This window comes from Eumetopias jubatus, unplaced genomic scaffold (assembly GCF_037043125.1).
Source record: "Eumetopias jubatus isolate StellerSeaLion01/CBP00866 unplaced genomic scaffold, mEumJub1_p1.0 scaffold_2, whole genome shotgun sequence".
NCBI lineage: Eukaryota > Metazoa > Chordata > Mammalia > Carnivora > Otariidae > Eumetopias > Eumetopias jubatus.
Genome location: NW_028274808.1, coordinates 96634201 through 96652735, shown reverse-complemented (window position 1 = coordinate 96652735; position 18535 = coordinate 96634201). Strand labels below are relative to the sequence as shown.

Genomic DNA, 18535 nt, shown 5'->3' with positions numbered 1-18535 from the left:
GAGACTACATCAAAATTAAAAGCTTCTGCACAGCAAAGGAAACAATCAGCAAAACTAAAAGGCAACCTATGGAATAGGAGAAGGTATTTGTAAATGACATATCTGACAAAGCATTAGTATCCAAAATATATAAAGAACTGATAAATCTCAACAACCCAAAAATGAATAATCCAATTAAAAAAATGGGCCGAGACATGAACAGACATTTCTCTAAAGAAGCCATACAAATGGCCAACAGACACATAAAAAGGTGCTCAACATCACTTACCATCAGGGAAATGCAAATCAAAACTACAATGAGATATCATCTCACACCTGTCAGAATGGCTAAAATCAACAATACAAGAAACAACGTGTTAGCAAGAATGTGGAGAAAAAGGAACCCCCTTGCAGTTGGTGGGAATGCAAGGTGGTGCAGCCACTCTGGAGAACTGTATGGAGGTTCCTCAAAAAGTTAAAAATAGATCTACCCTATGATCTAGCAATTGCACCCTCCCCAAAAATACAAAGACACTAATTTAAAGTGATACATGCACCAGGATGTTTATAGCAGCATTATCTACAATAGCCAAACTATGGAAGGAGCCCAAGTGTCCACTAATTGATGAATGGATAAACAAGCTATGGTATATATAGAATGGAATATTATTCAGCCATAAAAAAGAATGAAATCTTGCCATTTGCAACATGATGGAGCTAGAGAGTATAATGCTGAATGAAATAAGTTATATGATTTCACTCATATGTGGAGTTTAAGAAACAAAACAAATGATCAAAGGAAAAAAAGAGAGATAAACCAAGAAACAGACTCTTAACTATAAAGAATAAACTGATGGTAACCAGAAGAGAGGAGGGTGGGGGTTATGGGTGAAATAGGTGTTGTCATGTTGAGCACTGAGTGATGTATGGAATTGTTCAATCACTATATTGTACACCTGAAATTAATATAACACTGTATGTTAACTATAGTGGAATTAAAATAAATAAAAACAACAAAAGAAGAAAAATAGAGTTTTTTAACAAGTCAATGTATTACCTGATATTAATGGAATAAATGATACCCCCCAAAAAAAGCCCCACAATTGATTGTGAATTATATGAATTTCTTAAAATTCAACAGCAAAAGCAAATCTAATTGGAAGACTGGACCCTGGAACCACTGCTCAAGCATTATCACATATAATCTTTAAGGAAGGATTTCTAGAAATGAAGAAAATTTGACTTTTCTCTAATAGTTTTTTATAGCTTGCAGGTAGGCAAACTTAAGTAAACTTAACATTATCCATTAACGTAGAAGAAAAGAGTCTTCCTTTTAGAAACAGAGGATCTAGGGGTGCCTGGGTGGCTCATTGGGTTAAGCATCCAACTCTTGATTTCAGCTCAGGTCATGATCTTAGGATCCTGAGATGAGCCCCACATGGGGCTCCCCACTCAGTGGGGAGTTCACCTGAGGTTCCCTCTCTCCCTCTGCACCACTACTCCCCACTCTCTCAAATAAATAAATAAAATCTTAAAAAAAACAAACAATATCTGCTTGTGGTGTCATTCGTTTTAAATCTTTAATAAATATCAGTTTTCTCATCTGCAAAAAGTGGATCATTCCAACCTTACAGAAGTCTCCTTTAATCAATACATTGCATAAAGTGTGTGAGATCTCTTAAATGTAAGTTGCTATACAAATTATATAACAGCAATTTACCAAAATAAAGAATGGAGTTCATTTTCTTAAAGCACCATACTCATTCATTACAGTTAGGAAAATCTATGGAGTAAACGCAGAGGTACAAAGGGTGTTTAAACTAGGTAATGATTTTTTTTTCCCCTGTGCTGTTTTGTCAAATTTAAACATTTGAACTTTTTTAAAATCCTTATAGAAATGGAGATAGTTTTCCGGACAGTCAAGTGAGTAGCCTACCAGTTGTCTCATCTTTCAGGCTAGCTCTTTTATCCACAGTAAACCCGGCCTTCTGCAAGCTTGACGGCCAACATTCCCTAGCAAAGGCAGGGCCGCCGGAGCATTTCCGGTTCTACGCTCCTTCGGCCGTGCAGGAGAGCCTGCCACGCATGCGCGCCCGGTCTCTTTACGTCACGGCTAGCCTGGCTGGGACGGCAACCGGCGGGAGTTTTTCAAAATGGGAGCGCGGACGCGCCGCCTAGGTCTCGGAAGGTGCCGGGGAGGCCTTTCAGTGGCTGTGCAGCCGTCGCCCGGAGCGGCGGCCTAGAGAGCCAAGCCTGATGGGCGCCAAGACCGGCCGGCTGCTTGGAGCGCTACCTCGAAGGGACTGCGTGAAGGAAACTAATTTGGGGAGCACAGGCCTGAGCCTGGAAATATGGCGACTTGCATTGGGGAGAAGATCGAGGTGAAAAGTCTTGGCAAGCGTCTGCAGGGCAGGGTGGGGGTGGGGTAGTTGGGGTGGCAGGACTCGAGACTGCGGCGGAAAGGGGGACCAGGCGAATCTAAGGGCTGCGGGGCGGGCGCCGAGATGATTTGGGAGAGTCCCAACCGCCGGCCAGGCTGTCTTGGGCGGAGCGCCCCGCCCCTCAGGCTGGGGTGTTGGGGGAAAGGCGAGTCGCTCGCGGCCCCGCCCGTCCGTCTCCGGACACCAAGGCTATCCCGCCGGGTCTGCCGCGCTAGAACAGAGCAAAGCTGCCACCCCCTTCTCCGAGGGGATGGCGGTTACCTCCGGCGGGAGCTGCGGCGGGATTCCAGCTGTGCCCTCTGCTCCCAGGGGTTGGCTGGAGGTGGGAGCAAGGTGCTGAAGTTGCACTGAGGTTGAGGAAGCAGTTCATTAGCGTGCTGTATCTGAAGCCCAGCCTGGACTTTCAGGGATCCCCACAAGGCGTCAACATGCTTTCCACCCCAAACACCTGCTGTATCGAGGTGTAATACCTGCTTGAATTTTGAATTCATATTCCCCTCTTGATCCATTTTATCTTTTTCCAATCTCTTCCTGTCTTCTTTTTTACTCCTGTGAGTCATCACACGTATCTTTAATTTTAACTTTTAAGGATTTTAAAGTTGGGAATCTCCTTGGTAAAGGATCATTTGCTGGTGTCTACAGAGCTGAGTCCATTCACACTGGTTTGGAAGTTGCAATCAAAATGGTAAGAATATATTAATCAACTTTTCACCTCTACTTTGCAGGTAATTAGAAAGGTGACTTAAAATGTAAGAAACTCCTTACCTATGAGGTTTTTTTTTTTTTTGATTAAGGGTGGAGAGAACCCATTTCTTATGCAGAAGACAATAGTGCCAAGTCCAGCGATTGACTTTATAGATGTGTTAGGAGATCCTTGACTGTGCTTAAATAAGTGTTTTATTTTCATTCATGTTCAGTAGACCTAGTACTTGTTATTATGCAAACTTGTAGTAATTGATAGAAATCAAAGAACAAATAATTTGTTTATAATAATGAGTGGGACTTGTGCTACTTCTATATTACACTGTAACACTCTTAAAATACTCTATTTTGATTGTTAGGGGGTCAGTCTAATAGGAGTATCGTAAACAAATTAAGAATCACTTATCCAAACCAGTAGGGAGAGGGAAGTTGTATTTTAAAAGCTTGTCTAGTAGAAAAAGAGGAACAGATTATTTAAATCTAGTGTGGCTAGATTTTTGTTGTTGTTGATATAGATATGATAGTTGTGCTATTAAAGTCTTTAAGTTGGGAAAGGATATTAGAATGCATTGCGTAAACTTTTACTGAATGTCCATTCTGCCAAGCACTCTGTTAGGTGCATGGGGAAACAGACAACAGAGTAAATTGACCTCATAAAGAAGTAGATAAAAGGACTTAAGAATATTTTAAAGTATGCTTTCTCTCCAGAGTTAACTTCTGAAAACTTCACATTTGGAAGTTCATCATCAACATTTAAATGTCTCATGTTATTTTTAGATAGATAAGAAAGCCATGTACAAAGCTGGAATGGTGCAGAGAGTCCAAAATGAGGTGAAAATACATTGCCAGTTGAAACATCCTTCTATCTTGGAGGTAATACAAATTTTATAAAAGTGACCGAGGACATTGAATTTTTGTATATTATCATTTACTATAACCTTTTACATTTCAGCTGTATAACTATTTTGAAGATAACAATTATGTGTATCTAGTATTAGAAATGTGCCATAATGGAGAAATGAACAGGTATCTAAAGAACAGAAGGAAACCATTCTCAGAAAATGAAGGTAGGTGGCTGCTTTTTTTCTTTTGTGTATTTAAATTTTACTCAACTGCCCAGTTGTCTTAAAGGGACTTAAAGGATATTATAAAATTATCATAATAGTATTTTGGTTGGTAAAACTAAGCTGCAAGCTGGTGTTCTAATGTAATACTGTGGCACATGTACTTGGGTTTCTAAAAACTAAATTCTAAGATTCTAAATACTGAATCAGATTTTCTAAGTTATAAATTTTATTTTTTTCATTCCAACAGCTCGACACTTTATGCACCAGATCATCACAGGAATGTTGTATCTCCATTCTCATGGTATATTACACCGGGACCTCACACTTTCTAACCTCTTACTTACTCGTAATATGAACATCAAGATTGCTGATTTTGGGCTGGCAACTCAATTGAAAATGCCGCATGAGAAGCACTATACATTATGTGGAACTCCTAATTACATTTCACCAGAAATTGCAACTCGAAGTGCACATGGACTTGAATCTGATGTTTGGTCCTTGGGCTGTATGTTTTATACGTTGCTTATTGGGAGACCACCTTTTGACACTGACACAGTCAAGAACACATTAAATAAAGTAGTATTGGCAGATTATGAAATGCCAACTTTTTTGACAAGAGAGGCCAAGGACCTTATTCACCAGTTACTTCGTAGAAATCCAGCAGATCGTTTAAGTCTGTCTTCAGTATTAGACCATCCTTTTATGTCCCGAGATTCTTCAACAAAAAATAAAGATTTAGGAACTGTAGAAGACTCAATTGATAGTGGACATGCCACAATTTCTACTGCAATTACAGCTTCTTCCAGTACCAGTGTAAGTGGTAGTTTCTTTGACAGAAGAAGACTTTTGATTGGTCAGCCACTCCCAAATAAAGTGATGATATTTCCAAAGAATAAAAATTCAAGTGATTTTTCTTCTTCAGGAAATGGAAGCAGTCTTTATACTCAGTGGGGAAATCAAGAACAAGAAACCAGTAATAGTGGAAGGGGAAGAGTGACCCAGGATATAGAAGAAAGGCCACATTCTCGATACCTTCGTAGAGCCCATTCCTCTGATAGATCTGGCACTTCTAATAGTCAGTCTCGAGCAAAAACATTTACAATGGAACGATGTCGCTCAGCAGAAATGCTTTCAAAATCCAAAAGATCAGGAGTAGATGAAAATGAAGAAAGATACTCACCTACAAACAACAATACCAATATTTTTCACTTCTTTAAAGAAAAAACATCCAATAGTTCTGGATCTTTTGAAAGACCTGATAATGATCAAGCATGGTAAGAAGAATTCTATCAAAAGCATTTTATTTTTCTATAAATGTTATATTAGCGCAAATAGGAAGCTGCAGCTAACTAAGGAGGGTTAATTTTTTCTAATATTGTCAGATGTTCCTGAGGTACTTCTTAGCTATGATTTCTATTTCTTATTAGAGAATCAGAATGATGATTTTTAATTGTAGTTAAGAACCTCTTTCATAGGCGCGCCTGGGTGGCTCAGTCGTTGGATGTCTGCCTTCGGCTCAGGTCATGATCTCAGGGCCCTGGGGTTGGGCTCCCTGCTCAGCGGGGAGCCTGCTTCTCCCTCTCCCACTCCCCCTGCTGGTGTTCCCTCTCCTGCTGTGTCTCTCTCTGTCAAATAAATAAAATCTTTAAAAAAAGAAAAAAAAAACTTCATAATAAGTGTATGTGCTCATGAATGTGTTTAATACTTGAGAATTTTGTTTCGTTTTTTGTTTTATAGGAAGCAGGTCTCCAGTACAAAGTATCATATTAAACGTGTCTGATCCCTAAAGTACTGATAGTGACTGTTCTCTCTCTTTCTCTATCCCTCTCATACACACAAGCTGAGCAAGTGATGAGTAATCATATTATTGACTGCTTCTCACATGAAGGCTAATTTTTTAATGACTGTAGTGTTTATTTTTTCCTTTTTCTGATCTTTGATTTTTATGCTTAAGTTACAAGAGGGCAGTAGCCATATAAAAACATTGTCACAGTACCATGGGCATTTTGATCTGGAAGTTTAGCTTCTTAGAGACAATTTAATTATGCAAATATTGGTTTCTATAGTTACTCCAAAATTTTTAGGTATTCAGATCAAAAGATAACTACCTTTTTAAATATTTTTATCTTCAAAATTTATTACCTGATAATTTTTTTATTAGTTTATCGGAATTTTTTTCTCTGTTTAGCTCCAGTCATCTTTGTCCAGGAAAAACTCCTTTTCCATTTCCAGACCAAACATCTCAGACTGAAATGGTGCAACAGTGGTTTGAGAATCTGCAAATAAAGGGTGAGTTTTCTGTTTGGGTTTTCTAAAGAAAATAATACGTTAAAAAAATAATAATAATACATTTTCAATAAACTATATTGCAATAACAGTAATAATAACTTTACTCATTTTGAGTATTTGCTATATCGGTTACTGTCCTTAATGCTTAGCAAATATTAACTTATTAAATTCTCACACACAAAAAAATACGGAGCTAGGGGTGCCTGGGTGGCTCAGTCGGATGAGCGTCTGCCTTTAGCTCAGGTCATGCATGATCTCCAGGTGCTGGGATGGAGCCCTGCGTCCGGCTTCCTGCTCAGCGGGGAGTCTGCTCTCTCTCTCCCTCTGCCCCACCCCACTGCTTGTTCTCTTTCTCTCAAATAAATAAATAAAGTCTTTAAAGAAAAATATGAAGAGAATATAATTAGCCCTATCTTTTTTGTGTTGCAGAGAGCTTAATTTGCCAAGCTACACTACTGCCTATAAGCAGAGGAGCCAGGATTCCAATACAAGCAGTCTGGCTCATAGACTTTACTCTATCTCTCTGTTCTTGCAGCCTATCTGTAAGAAGCACCTACTATCAGTGCCTATAAAATAATCAAAAGATGGTTGACCTTATTTTTAAGTAGAAGCTGATGTGGATGTCATGGTTTACCAGTGGGACTTTACATACACTAAAACACAGCTACTAAAAATTTAATGGGTTTTTTTGTTTTGTTTTGTTTTGTTTTTTTAAGTGAGCTCCAGGCCAACATGGGCTTGAACTCACAAACTTGAGATCAAGAGTTACATACTTGGTAGGTGGGGGGATGGGTTAGCCTGGGGATGGGTATTAAAGAGGGCATGTTCTGCGTGGAGCACTGGGTATTATGCACAAACAATGAATCATGGAACACTACATTAAAAACTAATGATGTAATGTATGGTGATTAACATAGCAATAAAAAATTTAAAAAAAAGTTACATACTTGGGGCGCCTGGGTGGTTCAGTCAGTTAAGCGTCTGCCTTTGGCTCAGGTCATGATCCTGGGTCCCGGGATCGGGCCCCGCATCGGGCTCCCTGCTCAGCGGGAAGCCTGCTTCTCCCTCCATCTCCCCCTGCTTGTGCTTCCTTTCTCTCTCTCTCTCTCTCAAATAAAATCTCTAAACAAACAAACAAACAAACAAAAGTGTTACATACTCTACTGGCTGAGCCAGCCAGGCACCCCAAAACCTAAACATTTTTAAACAGCTGTCATCCAGGTCATTATTTTAGATTCAGAGTTTGACAGTTCAACATTTCTTATTAATGAATATGACAGACTCACAGAAGGTGGGTTGGAAATAACCATGGAAAAAAGGGAGAATAAAAAAGAAAACATATGGGGAGGAGGAGATCATTTCGTACTAAGTATTATATTACTTCAAAGTACATAATATGACTATAATTCAAGCAGAGTTGTTATGTTACCACAAGCATCTATTCTTTTTTCTTTTTAAAAAATATATTATTTTCAAGAGCCCAAAAGGGAATTAATCTTTTTATGTGTACTTGTTGATGATAATTCAAGTTTATGGTTTTTAAACTATAAAATTGCCATGTACTTAATCTTGCACTTAACCTTCTGTTGTGTTGATAGATACTTTTATTTGGTAATATGGATATATCTGAGGTGGAGAAATAAGCTTGTTTATAATCTAGTAGTGCTGCTGCAATTTTAAAGAATATTATTTGGTACAAAATATTTCTATCATAATGGAAGTAGGAGGAAGGAAAGCACTAACAAGTCATTTAGAGAAAAAAATGCAATATATATTTTCATAGTTTAGCATTTGAAAAATTGCCTTAATCAGATCTATATAGTCTAATCATTTAGGGGGCTTTAAAAAAATATTCCTGTGTGAACTCTAAAACCATATAAAATATAAATGGGTAAAATTCAACAAGAACTCTTAAAAAATGTGGTGCAAATACCCTTGTAATATTAAATATTAATCATAATATGAAAACTATTTCATACACTGTTTTTGCTTTTATTTGCATATTTTATAAGTAAAGATGGTGACAGTCCTCAGCTTAAAGAGGATACATTTACATATTACATAGAATGATTACCTGGGAGCTCCTCAAATCTGTACTTGTTGGAACACCGGCAGTTACTTGTTTTAGAGTTAGTAAGTGACCCTAGATTTTGCCTTGATTGAAAAATGAATTTCTTACTAATATCTTTTTTTCTTAGTTTTAGGAGTATAAAGGTATATCTTTGCAATCTGGATTAAAATGTTCTTTTAAAGTCATTCTTGGGGAGCCTGAGTGGCTCAGTTGGTTAAGTGTCTACCTTCTGCTCAAGTCATGATCCAAGGGTCCTGGGATCGAGCCCCATATCGGTCTGCCTGCTCAATGGGGAGTCTGCTTCTCCCTCTTCCTCTGCCTCCTCCCACCTGCTTATGCTCATGCTCTATCTCTCTCTCTCTCTCAAATAAAGAAATAAAATCTTTAAAGTCATTCTTATATTATGTCATATCTTAAAACTACTTATTTGTTAGAAATATAAACATTTTTTTACTAGATTTCTTTTGTACCTCAAAACGAAATTATACTAGCATGACATTGTGTTGTGTAGACTTGTTTTTTTCATTTTTCACTAAATTGCCTCATTCTGTGTATAATGCAGCTCATTTAAGAGAAAGTACTGAACACAACAGCATTAGCCCAAACAGAGATTTCCAAGGCCATCCAGATTGGCAGGACACATCAAGAAATGCTTGGACTGAGACGCGAGCCAGAAAGAGCCCTGATGCTTCTGATAGTGTGCATCCTGCAAAACAGCTGAATACCATGAAATATATGACTGCATTTCAAAGTAAACCGGAGATAATTCAACAAGAATCTATTTTTGGCTCAGATCCTCTTTCTGAACAAAGCAAGACTAGGGGTATGGAGCCACCATTGGGTTATCAGAAACGTACACTACGAGGCATTACATCTCCTTTGACTGCTTACAGGTTAAAACCGATTAGACAGAAAACCAAAAAGGCTGTGGTATGTCTGTCATTTTTCTAAATTACTATGTGGTATTTTCTTGAGTATGTGGTTTCTTGTATCAAATATGTTTCTTTTAGTTCCTGTACTTTTGATATTTACATAATAAACTCATTTAGAAGTAAAGAGACCGGGAGTTTATGGAAAAATAGCTAGTGTTTTCCTCTGGCTACTTTAAGAATGTGAATTGATATTGATAAGTTTTGAATTTTAAATTATTGATAATGAGAAACATTTAAAAATAACAGAGGCTAAATACTGTGTTAAATATTATTTTATTCACAATTCCAATTACTAAATTAATATTTAATACTGCTTTTTGCTTTTGACCTGGTATTTAATCTAGTCTCAAATGAAAAAGGTAAACTAAAAAATAAAAATTTCTTTTAACATCTGGAATTATTTAAAGAAAAAGAGTATACACAAAATCAAGTTTAGAGTTTAAATTGATGTATGAATTGGGAATAGCGATTTTAATTTTTTAATTTCATCTTCCTCCTGTTTGTACCTTGCTTTCTGTTTCACCCAGTCTTGCCTTTGTTTGGCTTGCTTTTGTCTTTTCAAAGTCCTTATTCTCCACCCCTACCTTCTGCTTTCATTCTGCTCACTGGATGTCATTTCACACTTAATTATGCCTTTTTACTTTGCTTCTTATGTTTCACAATTGTGCTCAAATACACCTGTGGTGTAGACTATTGCAGAGAAGCAGCCATTTGATTTTGACTTGAATTTTTGTTTCTGCTATGGTTAAGTACTTTTAAGTGTTATATATGTCAGAGCTATTATAGTAAACAAGAGAATTGTTACTAATGTTAGTTTCTTGTTTTTTAGGTTAGCATACTTGATTCAGAGGAGGTATGTGTGGAGCTTCTAAAGGAGCATACATCTCAAGAATATGTGAAAGAAGTTCTTCAAATATCTAGTGACGGAAATATGGTAATGTGGCTTTACTTTATTTTGCAACTTTAAATCATCATTAAGCATTTAGCATTCCAATTCATTCTACAAGGATATCGTTAAAATATTTAAAAATTGGTTTTCTTAATGTGATAGTATCTCTGAAATTCAAAAACTAAAATAGCATATTACATATATTTAATTAATGTGGTTTTAAAAATAATTATAGCTTGTAGCAAAATCTAAACTTTAAGCTTAAGTTTGAAAAGCAAAACAAAAACTGGGGCACCTGGGTGGCTCAGTCATTAAGCATCTGCCTTCGGCCCAGGTCGTGATCCCAGGGTCCTGGGATTGAGCCCCATATCGGGCTCCCTGCTCAGCGGGGAGCCTGCTTCTCCCTCTCCCACTCCCCCTGCTTGTGCTCCCTCTCTCACTTTGTCTCTCTCTGTCAAATAAATAAAATCTTAAAAAAAAAAAAGGCAAAATAATTACTTCTGGGGAATAGTTAACATTTTCAATAAAATAATATTTAATTTTACATGTGAGCTCTTTTCATAATTTTATTAACAAAATATAGCACTCTAACTTAAGGGCATATAATTAGAGTTCTTAAAAAAACTTTTTGGCAGATCACTATTTATTATCCCAATGATGGAAGAGGTTTTCCTCTTGCTGATAGACCACCACCCCCTACTGACAACATCAGTAGGTACAGCTTTGACAATTTACCAGGTATGTAAATTTACCAGGGAATAAATTTAGATAATGGATTTATATATATGTAAACTCCATATGTGTGGATATCATTGATTGTAAAGGTCTTGCTTCAGCCAGGCTGTAGCTCATGTTCTCATACTTTATATATGGTGAGATGTGGTGTACCTTACTAATCCAATGTTTATTCATAATCTGTGTTACCACGTATTTAAGTAAAAACTATGGAATATTAGTCATATATCACACAAATACAATACGTACACTTGTTTAGTTACTAATTTGTCTAGAATCTTGTTTAAAATTCAACATAAAGTATCAATTTTTGACTTTTGAAAGCATTATTATGCTCCATAAATGATCACCTATAGTTATGGCTAACCAAATTTGACTCCTTGTTCAGCTTCTGGGTATTATGGATGGGGGAATTAAATATTGAATAGTAAGACTTCACTGAAGTGACTTTTAGAATCAAACAAGAAAACCTATCTAACCTAACCCTATTAGAAATCAGAACAGATAGACAAGACTAAATACTGTAAGTGACTATAGTTACAGGGAATTGTAAAAACTAATTTTGAGTAGTAGGACCACAAAACTCCATGCTTTACTAACATAAAAAGAACTACATCTTTTCCTGATAGTCTGATTCTGATTTCTCAGGTAGAAATTTTTTCATTTCAATTATTAAAACTTTTCTGGAATCATTACTTATAATAAGGAGTCAATGAGTCAAAGAAAGAGATTTTTTAAATAATCATGGTACTATTCATCAGATTTTGTTATATACTTCTTGGGAATTGTATTATATTGTCTTTAGTTTTCATTAAAATAATAGACTTGCATGACTAAAATATCTTTATTTTGGAAATGAGGTTTCTAACCTATCAACTTGAATTTTTGAGGAAGAGTAGAGATCAGTATTAAACTTACGGAATTTATATGTCAAATCAACACTTTATTTCCTACTATTGGTAATTTTTTTCTTTTCTTCCCTAGAGAAGTACTGGCGAAAATATCAATATGCTTCCAGATTTGTACACCTTGTAAGATCTAAGTCACCCAAAATCACTTATTTTACAAGATATGCTAAATGCATTTTGATGGAGAATTCCCCTGATGCTGATTTTGAGGTTTGGTTTTATGATGGTAAGTACCATTTAGAATTGGTAATGGTAATTTTTTTCCCTTTAGTTTATAATGTAGTAGTTGTGTTTTTTTTTTTTTAATTCAGCACCACAAGTTTATAAGCTATATATTCATACAAGTTAATTACACAGCACAGGTACTATATGTTAAATATGTTAACCAAATTTATTTATATATACTTTCATGTAAACCGCTTATTCTCCAATACGTATATTAGTCGTCTTTCCCTAAATAGCTCAGATTTAACAACATTCAGGTTGATAGTACAGAATCACCTGAAATAAATATCCTTTTTCTTAATAGAAACTCAAATGGACATATACCAAATGATGAAAACTATAAATGTGGCAAAAGGATAGTGTTGAACTAGAGGATATTATTTTCTGAATCTATTCCATAAAGATGATTTACTTTTTAATCTGTAAAACTCCCTTTAAGGGACACCTAGCACATACACTCACACAGTACACATATAATTATAGCTATCCTTCAGTTATGTTTTTGTATGAGATCAGTGATTTTTTAAGATATCGTAAAAGTATCAGACTTAAGCCAGATATATGCAGAAAAAAATGGATGGCCTATATTTATTGAATACATTCAGAGCCTCATTTTATTAATGATCATTGAGTGAATATAAATAATACCTTGATCTTTATGCACTAGTATGATAATGAGTATAAACACAGGAATATTTAAAGAAATGATAAAAGAGTAGTTTTCTTCTTATTCTTTAAGGAGCAAAGATACACAAAACCGAAGATTTAATTCAGGTGATTGAAAAGACTGGAAAATCTTATACCTTAAAAGGTGAAAGTGAAATTAATAGCTTGAAAGGGGAAATACAAATGTATATGGATCATGCAAATGAGGTATGTACCTAGTTGTGGTAGGTTTTTCCTACCAATTAATAGTGATTCCAAGTGACAGGTGAAATAATGACAGCACTATTCTTTTGAAATAGGGCCATCGTATTTGCTTAGCACTGGAATCCATAATTTCAGAAGAGGAAAAGAAAAGTGGAAGTGCTCCCTTTTTCCCAATAATTGTAGGAAGGTAAATGTTTGAAAAATTTTTAAATATGGCTAAGATGTATCGGAAATGTTAAAAAAAATAGTTTGGTGTTTACATTATGGACATTTTTTAGTTTTCTGTAATTTGAAAGCTTTAAGGGAATATATTCGGACATTTCTTTCCCCTTCAGAAAACCTGGTAATACTAGTTCACCTAAGGCCTTATCACCTCCTACTTCTGTGGATTCAAACTACCTGATGAGTGATAGAGCATCTTTGAATAAAATGATGAATAGTGCTGCTTTTCCAAAACCGGCACCAATACTTAATCCTTCTGTAAGTAAATATATGTCACTTCTATACTTTATAAACTCTTCAGTCATTGCCTCATGCCCTTCATATAAAATTTAAATTCCTTACTATGGCCTTACTATCATCTCTCTACTTCTCCCCTGCCTACTTTACCCTGTATGCCTTCTTTAGTTCTTCGAGTAAATCAGACTTTCAGGGCCTTTTCACCTGCTATTCACTTGACCTGGAACTTTTCTCTAACCTCTTAATGGCTAATTCTTTCTCATCCTTTAGGTCTCAGTTTATTTTTTTTTATTTTTATTTTTTTAAAGATTTTATTTATTTGACAGAGAGATAGTACAAGTAGGCAGAGCGGCAGGCAGAGGGAGAGAGGAGAAGCAGGCTCTCTGCTGAGCAGGGAGCCCAACGTGGGGCTCAATCCCAGGACCCTGAGATCATGACCTGAGCTGAAGGCAGACGCTTAACGACTGAGCCACCCAGGCGCCCCCCAGGTCTCAGTTTAAATGTTACCCCTGTGAGGCCTAACCTGTCCCGTCTGGGAAAAAGTGAAATATGTTACTACATGTATCATTTTATTTTTACTAATAAAATATCATTGACTGCCTTAATATCCATGATAGATCACTGGTTACATAAACTTATTAAATTTTTATTCAGTGAACTGTCATGCCTATAAATTCTATATAGCAATATAGAAAAATGCAACATTAAAGAAATAGATCTGTGTGTGTATACTCATACACATATACATATATACTGTAATTGCAGTTATGAAAAATTATACCTTGGGGAAAAAAAGAAAAGAAATCTAAATGAAAACAGCAACCGTGTGATTTTTCTTCTGTATTTCTCTAATTTTCTGTAATGCAGTTATATAGTTGCATTTTTTTGTTAATATTTTAATTTAAATCTGAAGTTTATTATGTGGTTATATTTTAATTTTTTAACTTTGTTATTAAAAATTATTTTCAGCTAATGAAAATCTAGTCATTTTTCAGTTTTGCTGAAGTTGGCTTATAAAAATGCTAAGGAATAATATCTTCTTGTCTTTTACTTGTTTGTAGATGGTTACAAATGAAGGACATGGCTTTACAGCTGCAGCTTCTGGAACAAACATCTCTTCTAGTAGTCTAAAAGATTGTCTTCCTAAATCAGCACAACTTTTGAAATCTGTTTTTGTGAAAAATATTGGTTGGGCTACACAGGTGAGAAGTTTTTATAGTAAAGTGAATTTTCTCAGTATGAATTTCTTTAGTTTGCGGTCATTAGACAATTATTAAAAAAAATAAATAATTTTAAAAATTTCTCTTTGCAAGAAAGATTTTACACCTTTTTTTACATTGGTTATATTAAAATTTTAGACATCTTTTACTTGTACACACGTGGAGAACTCTAGGTATTGTTAATAGATTAGTAAGGCATAAGTGATTTGTTTTTGTCATTTGTTTTTACAGTTTTAAAAACAAGTGTTTTAAACCCAAATGTCCACTGATAGATGGATGAAGAAGATGTATGTGTAGGGGTGCCTGGCTGACTCAGTCCATAGAGCATGTGACTCGATCTCAGGGCTGTGAGTTCAAGCCCCACGTTGGGCATGGAGCCCACTTAAAAATTAATAACTATACATACATACATACATTAAAAAAATTATGTATATATACACAATGGAATGTTACTCAGCCATAAGAAAAAAGAATAAAATCTTGCCATTTTTGACAACATGGGTGGGCCTAGAGGGTATTATGCCAAGTAAAATAAGTCAGAGAAAAACAAATATATGATTTCACTTACATGTGGAAGCTAAAAAACAAAACAAAACAGAAAGAAGCTCATCCATACAGAAAACAAACTGGTCATTGCCAGAGGGGAGGAGGATTGGCAAACTTGTTAAAGGGGATTAAGAGGTACACACTTCCAGCTGTAAAATAAATAAGTCACAGAAATGAAAAGTACAGCATAGGGAATATAGTCAATAATACTGTGATAATGTTGTGACAGATTGTGAGCATTGAGTGCTGTATAGAATTGTTGAATCACTATGTTATATACCTGAAACTAACATAACATTGTATGTCAACTATGCTTCAATTTAAAAAATAAATTAAGAAAAACAGAATAGAGGGGCACCTGAGTGGCACCTGAGGGGCACCTGAGTGGTTAGTTAAGTGTCTGCCTTCAGCTCAGGTCATGATCTCAGGGTCCTGGGGTCAAGCCCCATGTCGGGCTCCCTGCTCGGTGGGAAGCCTGCTTCTCCCTCTCCTTCTGCCTTTCCATCCTGCTCATGCTCTCTCTCTCTCTCTGTCTCTCACTCTCAAATAAATAAAATCGTAAAAAACAAACAGAATAGAGGTGTCTCGTAATGGCTACTTGTTGGGAATTGAGAGTGATGTTCATGACATTTAAGTTTTAACAAACTATTTTTAATCTATTACTAGAGTAACTCTCATTTGGCAGACAAGGATTTTTGCATTTAAAAATTAAGTCCAGGGGCGCCTGGGTGGCTCAGTCATTAAGCGTCTTCCTTCGGCTCAGGTCATGATGCCAGGGTCCTGGGATCGAGCCCCTGCATCGGGCTCCCTGCTCCACAGGAAGCCTGCTTTTTCCCTCTTCCACTCCCCTTGCTTGTGTTCCCTCTCTCACTGTGTCTCTCTCTGTCAAATAAATAAATAAAATCTTTTAAAAATAAATAAATAAATAAAAATTAAGTCCACATTGAGTTTCATACTTACAGAATTATATGTAGGTCTGAGCCTATATGTATGTATCATCTGAAAGCTTGAAGATTGGAGACTTGAGCATAGTACATGTAATTTTTACTTACCAGTGAAGAAAAATGCATCTTAGACCTTTATGAGGGTAGGAAATAAATGAAAGGAACTCAGCATTTGTTGAGTACCTGCTATGTGGTACCATGTTTCTCACATATATTGTCATATATAAAGTTGGTGTTACTTCCTTTTATAGATAGTAAAATTATGGCTTATAACTGTTGATTGACTTACAGTCTTACTGGGTAGTTGGCAGAGTCTGGTTGTAAACCCAGGTCTGTTTGATTCCAGTGAGCATGTGTTCTCTCTGCTGTTTGTGGAGTGCCACATTGTATATTAGTGACTATATCAAATATCAGTGACTAAAGGAATAATTTGCAAAGGCTAAGGTGTAATGTTCTCAGGCAGAAGAGAAATTCTGTAGCCCAAGAACAAATAGAGGGAAATCCTAATTTAAGAAAATGTTACTTTTGTTATTTCCTAAATATCTTCTTGGTTAGAAATGCTATTGGAGTGGTGCCTGGGTGGCTCAGTCATTAAGCATCTGCCCTCAACTCAGGTCATGATCCCAGGGTCCTGGGATCGAGCCCCACATTGGGCTCCCTGGTCGGTGGGAAGCCTGCTTCTCCCTCTCCCACTCCCCCTTCTCATGTTCCTGCTCTCACTATCTCTCTCTCTCTCTGTGTCAAATAAATAAAATATTTAAAAAAAAAAATTTAAGAGAGGGAGGGTGCACACTCGTTCGAGCACGAGCAGTGGGGGTGCAGAGGGAGGCAAGCAGACTCCCTGCTTAACGGAGAGCCCTATACGGGGCTTGATACTAGGACCCTGAGGTCATGACCTGAGCCAGAATCAAGAGTCAGATGCTTAACTGACTGAGCCATCCAAGAGCTCCGAACATTGTTTTTTTTAACTGTGTGAAAGACCTATTAAACATGAGTACCTTTTAAGAACTTTAAATCTTCTACTGTGTAGTAATTTTGCACACTTAATTATTTTTCTAGTTAACTACTGGAGCTGTGTGGGTGCAGTTCAATGATGGGTCCCAGTTGGTCGTGCAGGCAGGAGTGTCTTCTTTCAGTTATACATCACCAAATGGTCAAACAACTAGGTAAGTTCTTAAAATAATGGTTGAGATTTAGCCCTTTGCTATATAATTTTGTTTTCTCTATATGTTGAAATAAATGATTTAATAAGGTTTTGTATGTTCTTTAGATTAGGGCCTTCAATTTAGTGAAGAATCCAATTTTCAAGTCAGCTCAAGTTTTTGACCTAATTTTCTTTTTATTACTTAAATACATTTAGAAAGTGGCCTATTTTAAAAAGAAACAAACTGGATATGCTTAACTTGATTTAGGTATCTATTTAAATAATTTTGTGTAATTTTTCTGAGGTGCCTCTCATTGAAGAACTACTGAAAAATAGAATATGCCTTTTGGTACTCTCATACAAACCAATTAATTAAGTTATGTTTTTGTCTTTTTTTTTTTTTCTTTTGCTTCACTTAGGTATGGAGAAAATGAAAAATTGCCAGATTACATCAAACAGAAATTACAATGTCTTTCTTCCATCCTTTTGATGTTTTCTAATCCAGCTCCTAGTTTTGAATAATTAGAGCTCCTTTTAGATACATAAGTCTAATAAATAACTTTGTTGGCTTTCAAGTAAAGTGACTTTTTTTATTTAATCTAACTTCCTCAGAAAGCCTTTCTATAAAAGACAGTTTTAATCTATACCATAATGAATGTATTCTAATGAGAGAACAAAGCAGAATGAAACTTCTAAAATGTACTGGTCATAGATTAAAATAGTACACCGGACTTTGCTCTTAGAACATATACCCCCAAATTTTGTGTTCATATATTTGTATTGAACAGTCTTTTAAAAGCAAAAATATAAATGGTGTGTGGCATATTTATGCTTTTTTGATTGTTTTCCCTACTTCTCAGACATGTTGAGAATCATGGAAAAAGCATGCTGGAGTCTTTGAGGTTTTGACCATGTAAATAATGTGTATTTATGTTGTAAGTAACATATGTAAACATGTATATTTGTTTTATATTTATTTTTGTAGCACCAGTTTCTAATGAAACATCTTTGAAAATGTATTTTATAAAAAAAATAAATACAGAGATAAGTTGCTTTATCTTTTGATTTATTTAATTAAACACTTATTTTAAAGTAAGTTACTAGTAAGCTCATT

At 35.9% G+C, this 18535-nt stretch overlaps 1 protein-coding gene across 1 annotated transcript; it reads left to right on the top strand.

Annotated features, from left to right (window-relative positions):
• Positions 1 to 2128: 2128 nt before the first annotated feature.
• On the top strand, positions 2129 to 18404 carry PLK4 (polo like kinase 4). The gene is made up of 16 exons (XM_028102264.2): positions 2129 to 2360; positions 3010 to 3105; positions 3900 to 3995; positions 4075 to 4189; positions 4437 to 5463; positions 6378 to 6478; positions 9112 to 9479; positions 10311 to 10415; positions 11006 to 11108; positions 12090 to 12239; positions 12978 to 13111; positions 13204 to 13295; positions 13444 to 13588; positions 14629 to 14769; positions 17337 to 17443; positions 17841 to 18404. The coding sequence occupies exons 1-16, from the start codon at positions 2331 to 2333 to the stop codon at positions 17941 to 17943; spliced, it is 2913 nt and encodes a 970-aa protein (XP_027958065.1). The 5' UTR covers positions 2129 to 2330; the 3' UTR covers positions 17944 to 18404.
• Positions 18405 to 18535: the final 131 nt, after the last annotated feature.

Bases quoted from the DNA above. Each gene is read 5' to 3' on its own strand.
- PLK4 (XM_028102264.2), top strand. From the start codon at position 2,331: ATGGCGACTTGCATTGGGGAGAAGATCGAG. The intron at 4,190-4,436 runs GTAGGTGGCTGC...TCATTCCAACAG, and splicing joins ACCATTCTCAGAAAATGAAG to CTCGACACTTTATGCACCAG. The intron at 14,770-17,336 runs GTGAGAAGTTTT...TTATTTTTCTAG, and splicing joins ATATTGGTTGGGCTACACAG to TTAACTACTGGAGCTGTGTG.